Source organism: Trachypithecus francoisi, unplaced genomic scaffold (genome assembly GCF_009764315.1).
Source record: "Trachypithecus francoisi isolate TF-2019V2 unplaced genomic scaffold, Tfra_2.0 Lachesis_group13, whole genome shotgun sequence".
Taxonomy (NCBI): Eukaryota; Metazoa; Chordata; class Mammalia; order Primates; family Cercopithecidae; genus Trachypithecus; species Trachypithecus francoisi.
Window position 1 is genome coordinate 102,281,223 of NW_022681458.1, and position 15,845 is coordinate 102,297,067.

Genomic DNA, 15,845 nt, shown 5'->3' on the forward strand with positions numbered 1-15,845 from the left:
TAATTTCTCCATGCCCAAAGTCAAACCACCTGCACACCAACTCTTCTTCACCGCTGTGAAATGAACTAGTGAGAAAAAAATATATATAAAAGGAGAGGCATTATGAGAAAAAGTTTCATGTAGCAAAAATAATGAACACTGTTCTACAGTAAATAAGAGTGAAACTGGGTACTCCTTATAGAAACAGAATAGCTATGAACAAATTGATTTATAAGTGAAGAAAGCAGAGATGAAGGAAGGAAGCAGGGAGAGAGAGAGAGAGAGAGAGAGAGAGATGGAGGGGGAGAGGGAACGTGTGCATGCCAAGCAGTGATTTGATCGTTTAGCATGACAATGAAACTGCAGGATGTGCTCTTTTATTTATTCTTCACTAGAATAGAAAGGTCTTCACCTAAATAGATAGAACTTGAAAACATTAATTTGAACTTGTGATAAACTGATCTTTCAAGAACATTTGGGGAAATACATACTTATAATAAAATCTAACTTGTACTATTTCCAATAGTATGCACTTATGTTTAAAAATTAGTGTCTCCCACAGCAGAGAGAGATAAATTAAAGTTAAAGTTTAAATAACATGTTTAAGCTTGAAAGATAGCCCATACTGTTAGATAATGTAAGTATGTTGAGAAAAGTAACTAAAAACTAATTCACCAAGTTTGTAAAATCAAATAGTTTATACTCTAGGTAATCTTAATATTGCTCAGTCACTGTAAATTGCATTATTCTTGAGATTGTATTTAAGTCAAGGCAAGATGGTCTTCTATTTACAAATGTAATTTAGTCTCATGAGTGGGTAATCTTGTTAAAAATTGTCAGGTTAATTAAAATTGATTTGTGTTTACTAAACATAGTGAATACTAATCAAATATTAGACACTGAGGTGTTGGAGTTACATTTTAAACTTTGACAGACACCATTAGCGCTGCATGAAAGAATTTGTTGTCTCAGAGGTCAACATTGCTTTTCAGCCTTTTCTTCAAAATAAATACTAAGAAAAAATGAGAAGAAATGACCTATACTTCTTAAATACAATTTTGTGATTTGGGAATATTTGGGATAATTAGGGATACTTTGGGGTGGGGAATTGATTATTTATGTTTTATTTCTGTTGCTACAAAGAGCACATTTGCTTTTTGGTCTGCTTAATTCCATTCCAGGTTTGCTATTCTCCACCACTCACAGCATCATTGAGCTCCGCATAATAACTTTGATAGGAGACAAACATTACCAGGCAATTTGAAAGGCAGGTTGAAGATAAAGGCTGATAGCTCACGTGCCCTGGCCTGGTGATTTGGCTCACTTCTGAAGCTTACACTGAATGTGGTCGATGTCCATCAGCTGTATGAGGCTTAAAGAAACATTTCTCCTAATACAAAAATAAACCCACTATAATCATTCGTTTTGGGGAAATTTTACAGTTGTTGGTTAACCTGCTCCCTTATGCCCTGCAATATTCATTAGCAGATTTCTCTGTTTATGAGTGATATTATATGGAAATGGTTATGGGAAGCTAACAGATGTAATCACTGAAATAAATTAGAAGAAAAAGTTCTGTTTTTTACAGATGGCTCCATCAAATGTGCTTCCCTCCCCCACCCTCCGCTTTAACATTTAGTTTTCTTTCAACAGAAAACTTTTCTTTACTGACTACGGGAATGTCGCCAAAGTGGAGAGATGTGACATGGATGGGATGAACAGAACAAGGATAATTGATTCAAAGACAGAGCAGCCAGCTGCACTGGCACTAGACCTAGTCAACAAATTGGTTTACTGGGTAGATCTTTACTTGGACTATGTGGGAGTAGTGGACTATCAAGGAAAAAATAGACATGCTATCATTCAAGGCAGACAAGTAAGTACAATTTTGTTAGAAAATGCTCCTAAGGTAATACAATGAAAGGAATAATACAAGAAGGAAACCAAGATTTGCAATATTGAAAATTTCTTGTGAAGTCGAGCTGCAATGAGTCATAAAAGTTAGAGTATATTTCCTATATTGGAGAATGTTCTTTTCACAGTGATATTGTGATATTTCCACAAAATTGGAGATGCCTCTCTTACTCTTTCTCCCTTCTATTAAAAACAGATACACAAGTAAACAAAAAACAAAGACAAAAATGCTATATTAGCAAAAAATCATTAAAATAGATCCGATGTTATGGCCTATTTGCTAAAAACTAATTTAAGTAGTTCATTCATGAGGAGCTGAACTATCATCTGTCCCCTGTGGCACTGCAGATATTTTTCTAACAAAAGCAAATGCCTGTTCCCAAAAGTACCTTTATTATTTTAATTGGTTTGATTAAATTTTGACTTCTGATGTGTTCAAGTACTTCCTAAAAAGAGAATTCTGTGAAAGTCACGAAGGTCAAAATTCTTCCTAAATGTGTTACTTTTTATTTTGCCGAATTACGTTTTGCAAACAATGCAACAATGCTCAGTGAATGCCTAAAAGAGATTTCTCAGTAGAAATCAGCCTTATTTACTATAATACCTTTAAAAATCTGATTCTATCTCACCGATTGCGCTTATTTTATGTGAAATTCTTAGTCTATGGAGCTGAAATATGTGAATCTCTTTGGATTCTTTTGCAATGCAAGACAAGTATATTCTGTGATTATCCTTTAAAGTTACTTTTACTTTCTAATCAGCTTGAAAAATGAAATCCTTTCTCCTTCCTTGACAGATAAAGAGATGCACTAATCTGTTTGGGGTTAGGGGGAAACCTGTTCAATGTTAAAAGTGGGCCAGTGCTTTCTCTCTCACCTACAACTGCCCCCAAAATCTTGATTCCTTTCAAAGCTCTTAGTTATAACCTTAGAGGACCTGACCTCTGAGAGGATTATCATGGCCCTTCTCTTTACTTATTTGCCATTAAAAAGTTAAACCTTGTTATGAAGATAGGGAGTTCAAATAATTTTCTTCATGACTACTTTAAAAAGTTTTGAAAGCCTAAAGTGTTTAATTATTCTTTTTTTCCCCATGTCTGTTGCCTGTATTTTGCTTGTTCCTTAAACATATGCTAAGTCTGCCAGTAAATAATCCAACATAGATACAGTTTTTGAAGTACTGGGGCTGAAGGCAAAATGGTTTACCTACTGCTCCAGGCTTCTTCTACCTCTGCCTAGGGGATAATTAGCAGAGGTGTTTATTTTAGGGGAAATAGTATTTTCTGAAGGAAGATAGGGACATAGTGAGTGAATTTTGCCTTTACTGGATGAACATATTTTCCACCTTGACCAATTGTCTCTTATGTAGCAGGCTTTTTCTCCTGGGTTATGAATTGGCAGTCATGTAGACAACAATGTTGATATCCCATCCCTACAGGCTTCCTGGTTAATGGCCCCAAACTTTGAGCAAAACATGCATGAGACTAATGGCAAGGGAAGAATCTTGAGCTTGCTTATAATTTTTGTAGGACAAAGTATTATCCAAGTCAAAATTTGGCCATAGACATTTTTAGTAAATTTGATGTCAGCTGGGGGAAAATGATATTAGTAAATACACACTTGACTACACCCACACATAAGTACAACACATGCCCATACTGTGGAATAACATGTACATAGAAAAGAACTATTTGGACTATACCGTGGAATAGTTCTCCCTAGTAATTCTCATATTTTATGTCCAAACTAAGCATGAAGAAATGAGATAAAACCCAAAAACATCATGTAAAGCCAGTCTTCTTTTAGTCACATCTCATACAAGAAGACCAGAAATAGAACTAATGAGTCATATATGCTAGAAAGATAAATCAAATGTTTTTGTTTAAACTACAGAACTGGCAAGATTTTCTGGTTAAAATAGAACATTTTGTGATTTTTGTTCTATAAGTATTTTTATAATCAAACCACATGTACTTTTTCAAATTCTCTTAACTGCAAATCTATGTATTATAAGTGTGCGATGTAATGCCAAAAGCAGTGACAGATGCTTTTTCAACAAAATCTCTGCAGCAAGTCAATTGGCAACTTCACTATACCCTGGAACAGAACCATTTTAAATTAAGTAAAGGAGTAGCCAAAGGCAACGTGCCTAGCATGTGCCTTTTTATCAGAAAATCAGTACATGTATTCTTCCTTTTGCTCCAGGGGAAAACTTTCTAAGTTCAAGATGTCCATTCTTTCCCATAAACCCCAAGACCTTTGCCAAAGAGAAGAGCTGGACTGTTAACTAAGAATATGAATAGCAATAAACATCGTAATTCTCAAAAGAAACAGTTATATTTCCTATTATAAATTGGCTTTAGAAATAATGGTATTTCTGAGTGAAATGTTGACATTTATTTACAATGATTGCAAATATGTAATTTCTTTATATATTACTTTCAGTGCTGGAGCAAGTGCTAGTCTAAACATAACTTAGGACAAAAAAATTGGATTTTGACTTTATAAAACAAATCTTCAGAGGTGCTTTCTCATTAGTCATTTCACAGACAGAGCTATGTTTTTGCAGCTTCTACATATCCATTATTGTATAAACAAGTAACTCTGAAAATATCTCAAATTATATATAACAGTATCATAGGAATATTATTGAATATGCTTGAAAGTGTTACTCTCAGAAGCCTTTGAAAAATAACTACTAAATATGCTTTCTTAGCGACACATGAATAAAATTCTCTCCCTACATTTGGAACTGTTTTAAACACTACTACATAATGTTTTCTTTTCTTTCTTTCTTTTTTTTTTTTTTTGAGACGGAGTCGAGCTCTGTCGCCCAGGCTGGAGTGCAGTGGCCGGATCTCCGCTCACTGCAAGCTCCGCCTCCCGGATTTACACCATTCTCCTGCCTCAGCCTCCCGAGTAGCTGGGACTACAGGCGCCCGCCACCTCACTCAGCTAATTTTTTGTACTTTTAGTAGAGACGGGGTTTCACCATGTTAGCCAGGGTGGTCTCGATATCCTGACCGTATGATCCGCCCGCCTCAGCCTCCCAAAGTGCTAGGATTACAGGCGTGAGCCATCGCGCCCGGCAAAAAAAAAAGTTTTAATCAGTGAAATGTTGAACTCCTTGAGAAAAAGTAAATAACATCCTTGTGGTTCTCCTGCTGTAGCCATTTTCCATACTAGTAAATAGAATAACATCCTTGTGGTTCTCCTGCTGTAGCCATTTTCCATACTAGTAAATAGCAATCAGCTTTTCTTTCAAAGTGAAAGCTACATAATTAAAAATCATAGTTATGTTTCGCCCTCTTTATAGGTCAGACATCTTTATGGTATAACTGTGTTCGAAGATTATTTGTATGCTACCAATTCTGATAACTACAATATCATAAGGATAAACCGATTTAATGGCACTGATATTCACTCATTAATTAAAATGGAGAATGCTCGGGGAATCCGAATTTATCAGAAAAGAACTCAACCGACAGGTAAGTGGGAAGGATTCTTTCTAACCTTCCTAATGGTAGACTGAATGGGGATATAGTCCTTGTGCTTTTGTATGGTGTTGAAGTGAGTGAGTCATAAATTCTCTGCTTTGACAGCGAAAGTTGGCATGTCTGCTTGTTAGATGGAATAGAGCTCCCGTCACAAGTCTAAATGACAAATTGTTCAGTTCCTAGTGAATCGTTTCTACAATAGAATTGAAATGATAGCTAGATTTAGATTCAGGAAGGGCCTTTCAGTCGTGATGTATATAGACAGGAAACCCAGATGCTAAGGTTTTTTTTTTTTTATTTTTTTATTTTTTAATATCATTTTGGTAGACAAATTTAAAATCAGGTGACTGCCTTGCAGTATCTCTCCAGTGTTTACTATAGTCATTGGGCTCTCCCAACTTAACATTCCAATTGTTCTTTAACACATATTCATTAAAAAGTAATTTTCAATGAGAAGGCTGCAGTTTTTCTCAGAAAAACAAACCAATTGTCTTTTACAGGAGATTAATGATGCTGTTCATCAATACAATTTAGGTTCAGTCATATATAAAATAAGAAAATATCAAAAACCACCAGCAAATTTTTTATTATATTCTATACTTATATTTCAAATCAAAACTAGCCTAGAATTATCTAAGCATTAACGTATATCTAATCATGGCTGTACATTGTCACAAATATGTTTAGAACAGATTCAAATATAAAATTCTGTAGATAGCCTTATTAGAGTTTAATATTAGGATTTATTCATTCATTAATTTTTCATGGACAATCTACTATGTTCCAGGAACTATTCTATGTATACTGTGAATACAGAAGTGAATAAAACAGACAGAATAGTCTTGCCTTTATGAGTTTGCACTCCAGCGGAGAAGCTATAATACAGAATAACTAAGTAAATTATGTATTATATTAGAAGATAATAAGTGCTATAGAGAAAATAAAGAAGGTAAGGAGGATAAAGAGTGTTAGAAATGGGAGCAGTCTTCAATTTTATATGGAATAGTCAAAAGAAGTTCCATTGAAAAGATGACATTAAATGATGACTTGAGGTATTTGAAGGAGAAAGTCATGGGGACTGTATTAGTCCATTTTCACGTTGCTGATAAAGACATACTCAAGACTGGGCAATTTACAAAAGAAAGAGGTTTAATTGGGCTTACAGTTCCACATGGCTGGGGAAGCCTCACAATCATGGCAGAAGGCAAGGAGGAGCAAGTCCCATCTTATGTGGATGGCAGCAGGCAGAGAGCTTGTGCAGGGAAACCCCACTTTTTAAAACCATCGGATCTCAGGAGACTTATTTGCTATCACAAGAACAGCATGGAAAGACCTGCCTCCATGATTCCATTACCTCCTACTGGGTCCCTCCCACAACACATGGGAATTCAAGATGAGATTTGGGTGGGGACACAGCCAAACCATAGCAGAGATATCTGGGCAAAAACATTGCAGGTGGTGGGATGAGCAAGCACAAAAGCCATGAGGAAAGAACATGTCTAGACTGTTCAGGGAGTGACAAGAATACCTGTGTGTCTAGAGCAGAATGAATGAAGAAAAGAGAAGTAGGAAATGAGGCTGGAGAAACAAAGGAGGATCATAACAAGTAGGGCTCTGTAGACTATTATAAAAAACTTTTCCTTATACTTTTAGTGAGATGGGAAGTCCTTAGAAACCATTAAACAGAAAAATCTCACAGTAATCTCTCTTACATTTTTAAAGAACCAATATGGCGGCCGGGCGCGGTGGCTCATGCCTGTAATCTCAGCACTTTGGGAGGCTGAGACGGGTGGATCATGAGGTCAGGAGGTCAAGACCATCCTGGCTAACACGGTGAAACCCTGTCTCTACTGAAAATTCAAAAAATTAGCTGGGCATGGTGGCAGACGCCTGTAGTCCCAGCTACTCGGGAGGCTGAGGCAGGAGAATGGCGTGAACCCGGGAAGCGGAGCTTGCAGTGAGCTGAGATCGCGCCACTGCACTCCAGCCTGGGCGACAGAGCGAGACTCTGTCTCAAAAAAAAAAAAAAAAAAAAAAAAAGGAACCAATATGGCTGCTCTGTTTATAATAGATAGTGGGGAGGAGAAGGGTGGGAAGTTACAGAGGATGGTGGCTTGGATCAAGATGGCAGCAGTGAAAGTGGAGAGAATAGGGAAATTCAGAATATAGGCAAATATAGAGCCAATAGGATTTTCTGATACATTAGATGTGGAGTATAAATAAAAAGAGAATCAAAGATAATGCCAATGGTCTAGCTAGAGCAGTTGGAATAATTTAGTTATTTTTTAGATGGGAAAACTAAGCTTGGAGTGAATTTAGGACAAAGATAGTAAATGTAATTTTCATGAGTTACTTTAAATGTTTATTATAAATTAAAGTGAAAATATTTAAATATACAACCCTGGAGTTGAAGGGGGAAAGTCCAGGCTCGAGATACCAATTTGGGAGTCATTGACAGATAGGTGACATTTCAAGCCATGACTATGGATGTGAACGTGAAGGCAGTAAATACAAATGGAGAAGTAAGCATTCCAGGTAATGTACACTGGTATGCTCCAGCAATAAGTCACAAAGAATAGGAAAAACCAAAAGAGGAGACTGAGGTGAAGCTTCTTAAAATCCAATTGACCATTGGATTTAGTAGCACGAAGCTCACTGGGATCTGACAAGGGCAGTTTCAGGATAAAGTGAATACATGAGTAGAATGGGTTTGAAGAGGAAGGAAAAGAATTGTAGAAAATGATCATTGTAGCTTTGCATAGTGTGGATGTAAGTTAGAGGAGAGAAATGGAGAGCTAGTTGAAGGAAGGATCGTTGTGGGAATTTGAGTTAAAAGATTATTTTATTAGATGTAGAAATAATGGTACATTTGCATGTTGATGGGCATGATCCAATGGAAAAAGCAAAAGTGTTGATGAGAGTGAGAAAGTGGAGAGTTGGTGATTAGTTGAGGGGAGATGTGATCTGTTATATAAGTGGAGAGAGGTTAGAAAATAAAAATAACACCCGGCAGGGAAAAAAATAGTTAAAATTGCATTTCACTTATATTCCCACTTAGAGAATGAAGAATACAAAGAGAATAGGCATAATTATTAAAAGCATAGTAGTTTTATTATGAAGAGAATATTGCCATGGTATTCATCACCATTTCAAACAAGTGGGTGATCTAAAAGAAACATAATTAAGAACCAAGAATGGGCTGCCCTTGGGGAAAGAGGATCTGGGATCCAGTTGGTGCAGCTTATGGCTTGTCCCTGTGTGTACAGTTGTTAAATTATTATTTTATTTTTATTTTTAAAAAGTTATCCTTTAAATAGATAATACAGGAATGTAGCTTAAAAGGAAACCTCAAAAGGCACAAAGGATTTGTCTCATTTTAAATGAAAAAATACGGTATCAGCATTAAGTAATTAAACATGTCTTTGTTTGAAAAAAAGAAACATAATTACAATAATACATAAAATCTTACATTATTTCTATTATTTCTTTTCACTTTGATCCGTCTTTCTTTTCTCATCCTCTCCATGTAATACTTTTCTTACCTTTTTAGTTTACTAGGTTTTATGCTTATAAAATATTCTTCTACTCCTCAATTTCTGTACATATACTCAGCCTCCACCGTTTGACAACTTCACACACGCACACATACATATTTTATTTTGTGGTAAGAGTCTCAAAATGACAATAGACTTAAAAATTTTAAAAATATTTTGCCACAGCACTTCTCAACAGAATACAATCACAGAATCACATTTCTTCTAGTTTAGTTGCCTATATGATGAATCATTTCAAAGTAAATCCTTTCTCCGCTTAACTACCTAACCTGGGATTATTTTTATGGATCTTTATATTCATTTTAGAAATTGGTATTTTAAAAAAGGACGAGAAGCATGTACCAAAAATTCATATTACTTTCATTTTGCTCACCAGTGAAGGGTTTAAATTAATATGAACGCATTTTATTTCTTAGAATTGTTTTTTTAAATGCCCACTTAGGAGGATTTTGTTAAATCCCAATCTCTTCTTCTATGCGTTTTAACTCTTTTGCATTTGATTTTGGTGCTAAATAGTTGAGTATACAAAATTTTGCTAAGATTCCCTGTTTTTACACTATAGAAATTTTGACAGACTGATGCACATAGTTATCTTTTCCTTGAACCTGAATTTCACACATGCTGTTTTTTATTTGTTGTAGTCAGAAGCCATGCATGTGAAGTCGATCCATATGGAATGCCAGGGGGCTGTTCACACATCTGTCTACTCAGCAGCAGTTACAAAACTCGGACCTGTCGCTGCAGGACTGGCTTCAACTTGGGAAACGATGGCAGGTCATGCAAAAGTATGTTGTTAAAATAAAACATTTTGCCAGCAGCTACCCCCCTTATAATAGGATTTTAAGTATTAATTAGCAGCATCAACATCAGTCATAACATGAGACTTCAACAGGTGAAGTTTGCCTGCAAATAGATACTGTCCATTTTTCTCAAAATAAGTATTTTTCTGTTGTGATAATGTGAATTAGAAACTAACCAGGCTGTAGAGTCACTAAATTTATTGATTTTTGGGGAAACATATGTTGGAGAAGATTTCTAGGAAGATGCTTCCCTTAATTCCCTAAAGAATGTATTTGAGCTAATGAGCTGGAATGATGAGTTGATCAGATTTCCTCTTATTTGAACCAATATGCTACTCCTCATCATAGGTGTGTTGCTTGTTTTCACAGAAATCCACATATAGACAGGCTTCATTTTATCTAGCATCACTGGGGAGTGAAATCACTTCATGATTCAATTTTTCATGATTTAATTTTTCAGGTAACTGAAGCTATGCTAATTAGAGATCAAACATTTAACAATTTTATCAAAAAATTTTAATGATTTTATCAAAAAGTTTTCTAATCTCTTAGATAAGATATATCTCTGATTTATTTTGTAAATAGGCCAGAATAATTTATTTTAATTTAAATATGGTGATAAGGATTTTTAAAATTACTCTCGCAACTTAATATTTTGCACAATAATTGGTTAAGGTCTTTTCCTGGGGTCTTGATATTCAGGTATAGTAGAATGGTCCTGATTGAAATGATCCTACTGGGGACTGTTGGTCTTTAAATGTTCCCCAGACCCCATTATTTTTAATTTTATGATGACTGCTTTTTACAGTGTCTAGTTTGTCTGTACCTTTGTCATAGTGACAGCTTTTTATTTCTGTCAGTCTTCTCTCTCTGGTCACAATTCTGTCATCTCTTTCACTCTCTGGTCATGTGCTTACTGAGGACTGTGAAATTAGATCTCTAAATGTGTTAGAATTTTAAGTCTAAATGGTTAGAGCTACTAATAGAATATATAGTTTAAAATGAAGAATCAAAGAGGCTAAACTATGTTAATATGTATGTATTTTTGTACTTCGTTTATATTTTTTATTTGTATTCCTGATTTTGTATTAAGTACTGGAAGTGTGAAGGTAACAGGTCTCATGTTCCTAGACCTTCTGGATAATTGAGGGTACCGAGTTTGGAGCCTCAAGATAAAAGAAGTTTTGTATGTGGGTGCATGTGTGTATATGTAGTGTGTGATTTTAAAATTGATCTGTATGCCACTTGGGAGATATAATCACACACACACACACATATATATACACACAGGCATATGTGCATACATACATACACACATTGGAGGAAAAAACATAAGATCAGAATTGCATATTATTCAGTCATCCCTAATGTAGTATATCATCTGGAGTACATTAATATTCATCAGAAATAATTCCAGCTATTTGGAGCAACAAGAGATTTAATGCAAATAGGTGCCTACAAAATCATTTAAAAACCTGGACCAGTAGCTTCTAGACTGGGTCTTTGGAACATCCCCCACAAACATTCCAGCTGAAAGCTGGAACCTCTACCATACTCAGAAGCTACAGCATCAGGAAGCCATAAATGAAGATGTTAACTTTAAAAACATACCATTTAGCTGAGATCCAGGGATTAGAAAGCCGGCACCAAAACTATCAGATGCAGAGTTAAGTCACATCTGATAGCCCGTAACTGGAAAAAAATAAAAAAGAGGAGAAGAGGAGAAACACTCTGTTCCTCACGTCTTAATATGGAATGGAAGAAGCCTGCTGTGGAAAAATTCAGTGTCTCCATTGGATTCATACCAGCAGAAGCGGCAAAAAGGGGACCTTTGCCTCACTTCCATGTTCTAAACTTGAGCTTATCTCATTTTAGGTAGTCAAATAAAATCCACTACCTAGTGGGGGATGTCTCCCAGTTAGGCTACTCAGGGTTCAGGGACCCACTTGAGCAGGCAGTCTGTCCCTTCTCAGATCTCAACCTCCATGTTGGGAGATCCACTGCTCTCTTCAAAGCTGTCAGACAGAGTCATTTGCGTCTGTAGAGGTTTCTGCTGCTTTTGTTGTTGTTGTTGTTGTTAACTGTGTCCTGTCCCCAGAGGTGGAGTCTACAGAGACAGGCAGGTTTCCTTGAGCTGCTGTGAGCTCCACCCGCTTTGAGCTTCCCAGCGGCTTTGTTTACCTACTTAAGCCTCAGCAATGGCGGGCGCCCCTCCCCCAGCCTCGCTGCTGCCTTGCGGTTAGATCGCAGACTGCTGTGTTAGCAATGAGGGAGGCTCCGTGGGCATGGGACCATGAAAAAATGCTCATCATCACTCGCCATCAGAGAAATGCAAATCAAAACCACAGTGAGATACCATCTCACACCAGTTAGAATGGCAATCATTAAAAAGTCAGGAAACAACAGGTGTTGGAGAGGATGTGGAGAAATAGGAACACTTTTACACTGTTGGTGGGATTGTAAACTAGTTTAACCATTATGGAAAACAGAATGGCAATTCCTCAAGGATCTAGAACTAGATGTACCATATGACCCAGCCATCCCACTACTGGGTATATACCCAAAGGATTATAAATCATGCTGCTCTAAAGACACATGCACACGTATGTTTATTGCGGCACTATTCACAATAGCAAAGACTTGGAATCCACCCAAATGGCCATCTGTGACAGACTGGATTAAGAAAATGTGGCACATAAACACCATGGAATACTATGCAGCCAAAAAAAAAAGGATGACTTTGCGTCCTTTGTAGGGACATGGATGCAGCTGGAAACCATCATTCTTAGCAAACTATCACAAGAAGAGAAAACCAAACACCACATGTTCTCACTCATAGGTGGGAACTGAACAATGAGATCACTTGGACTCGGGAAGGGGAACATCACACACCGGGGCCTATCATGGGGAGGGTGTAGAGGGGAGGGATTGCATTGGGAGTTATACCTGATATAAATGATGAATTGATGGATGCTGACGAGTTGATGGGTGCAGCACACAAACATGGCACAAGTATGCATATGTAACAAACCTGCACGTTATGCTCATGTACCCTAGAACTTAAAGTATAATAATAAAAAATTAATAATAAAAAAATAAAATCCACTACCTTTGGCTATATGAGTGTCTGTGAAATGTATTTTTTAGTATTCAATTGTCTATAGTACAAGAAGACACACTACAAGAAACTTAAGTAGGTATTAAAGAATACCTAGGAAATGACCAATGAAAATAATGGGGAAAATCATTACTATTCTTATTTAAAACATACATATGTATATACACACACAAACAATCACACATATTACATCGATGAAGTACTAGGTTTACCAATTACCAATTAAGACATCCATTAGAAGTAAAAACAAGGGTGAGCGTTGTGGCAGAGGCCTGTGATTTCAGCAGTTTGGGAGGTTGAGGCAGGTACATCACTTGAGCACAGGATTTCAATAAGAGCTTGGGCAACAGTGCAAAACCTAGTCTCTAAAAATCTATAAACGTTAGACAGGCATGGTGGCACACTCATGTAGTCCCACCTACTTCAGAGGCTGAAGTAGGAGGATAACTTAAGTCCGGGAGGCAGAGGTTGCAATGAGATGAGATTTTAGCAAAATGGGTGCTATAAAACCAGGATTCCTATGTATTGCTAATATAATTAGAAATTGATATCACAATTGGTAAGACATTTGCTAATAAGTATAAAGATCATAAAACTGACAACATAATTAAACAAGTTATACTTCTTTTGATTAAGGAAATCAAATGTATTTATAATAACAGCAACTGAGAAACAATATAGCTATCCAACAATAGGTAAGCAGATGACTATATTATGTTACTTCTCTAGTAAGGAATCTTATGCTGCCATTGAAAGAAATGTTTTTGAAGACTTTTCAATGGCTTGACAGTCATTACAGTGAAAAGAATTTATATACAATATCCCAATTTTTGAAAAATATAGAAGTATATATGTATCTAATGTGGATAGAAAATACTTTAAAATCTTAATGATTTTCAAATGTATCAATATACTTTAAAATAACATAAAGTATTATTTTAAAAGAAAATGCCCTTGACATCAGGTAGACAATGCAAGGCTATGAGGGCAATGAAGACAAGGATGTTAATGTACTTTGCTCTGTAATTTCATCTAAGAAAATGTGTGAAATGCTAAATTGGAAAAAAAAATGCTTATATGATTATTATAATGATGAAAACAGAAAACTATTTGGAAAATTAGTTGGTAACTTATTATGTGTCAAACAGAAACAAGGCTTGGCTGAAGGTAATGGTTCAATATAGATAATAATCTTAATTCTAAAATTAATTACAGCAGAGTATAAAATTGAGTGTCTACTTTGATATAAGTAAATATACATTGAAAAAGTACCTACATGCATTAAATATGAAATAGTCATACAAAGGAATGCTATACAGCAGTGAAAATGAGTGAACTCTGATTACAAGAAGAATGGATGAATATCAAGGGTATAATAAAAAATAAGTTTAATCACAAGATTCACATATGCAATTCAAACATGCAGAATTAAACAATCTGCTGCTGGGAAATACACCACGTATGTGTTAAAACTCTTTTAAAAATGCATAATAAACACAATAATCAGGATATTGGCTGTTTCTGAGTTGGAGGAGAGTGGGTTTGGGCACATTTATGTCTTCTAGTGTACTGGAAATATTCTTCATGTTTGTGCTAGGTACCTGGGATTTGTTTTATTTTTATTATTTATACATTAAAATATGTTATCAGTTCCTGTGCTAATTTGCTGAGAATGATGGCTTCCACCTTCATCCATATCCCTGCAAAGGACGTGATCTCATTCTTTTTTATGGCTGCATAGTATTCCTTGGTGTATATGTGCCACATTTTCTTTATCCAGTCTCTCATTGATGGGCATTTGTGTTGGTTCCAGGTCTTTGCTCTTTAAATGGTGCTGCAGTAAACATACATGTGCACCCGTATCTTTATAGTATAATGATTTATAATCCTTTGGGTATATACCCAGTTAAGGGATTGCTGAGTCAAATGGTATTTCTGATTCTATATGCTTGAGGAATCGCCACACTGTGGCGATTCAGAATGGTTGAACTACTTTCAGAATGGTTGAACTAATTTACATTCCCACCAACAGTGTAAAAGCGTTTCTATTTCTCCACAACCTTGCCAGTATCTGTTGTTTCCTGACTTTTTAATCATTGCCATTTTGACTGGTGTGAAATGGTATCCCATTGTGGTTTTGATTTGCATTTCTCTAATGACCAGTGATGTTGAGCTTTTATTCGTGTTTGTTGGCCATATAAATGTCTTCTTTTGAGAAGTGTTTGTTCATATCCCTTGCCCACTTTTTGATTTTTTTTTTTCTTGTGAATGTGTTTAAGTTCCTTGTAGATTCTGATTATTAGTCCTTTGTCAAATGGGTAGATTGCAAAACTTTTCTCTCATTCTGTAGGTTGCCCCTTCACTCTGATGCTAGTATCTTTTGCTGTGCAGAAGTTCTTTGGTTTAGTTAGATCCCATTTGTCAACTTTGGCTTTTGTTGCAATTCCTGTTGGTGTTTTAGTCATGAAGTCGTTGCCCATGCCTATGTCATGAATGGTATTCCCTAGTTTTTCTTCTAGGGTTTTTATGGTTTTGGTTTACATTTAAGTCTTTAATCTATCTTGAGTTAATTTTTGTATAAGGTGTAAGGTGTAACCAAACCCTGCATGTTCTCACTTATAAGTGGGAGTTGAACAATGAGAACACATAGACACAGGGAGGGAAACAACACACAACAGGGCCTGTCAGGGATGAGGGACAAGGGGAGGGAGAGTATTAGGACAAATGCCAGATGCATGTGGGACTTAAAACCTAGATGACCGGTTGATGGGTGCAGCAAACCACCATGGCACATGGATACTATCTATGTAACAAACCCGCATACTCTGCACATGTATCCCAGAACTTTAAGTACATTTTTTTTTAAAAGTCATCAACATTACTTTATATATATTTAATACTCAATTACACTAATTTAAAAAACACAAGAAAATAAATATAAATGTTAATATACTTTGTATTTTTAGGTGTATAAATAATTGCTT

At 35.9% G+C, this 15,845-nt stretch overlaps 1 protein-coding gene across 1 annotated transcript in view; it reads left to right on the top strand.

The window, feature by feature from the left end:
• LOC117095052 (low-density lipoprotein receptor-related protein 1B) overlaps nucleotides 1–15,845 on the top strand; it is a 1,687,268-nt gene that overhangs the window by 1,124,355 nt on the left and 547,068 nt on the right. The window contains exons 8-10 of the mRNA XM_033231629.1: nucleotides 1,633–1,855; nucleotides 5,209–5,380; nucleotides 9,585–9,728. Coding sequence (XP_033087520.1) covers nucleotides 1,633–1,855; nucleotides 5,209–5,380; nucleotides 9,585–9,728 — 539 coding nt within the window. The remainder of the gene's footprint in view (nucleotides 1–1,632; nucleotides 1,856–5,208; nucleotides 5,381–9,584; nucleotides 9,729–15,845) is intronic.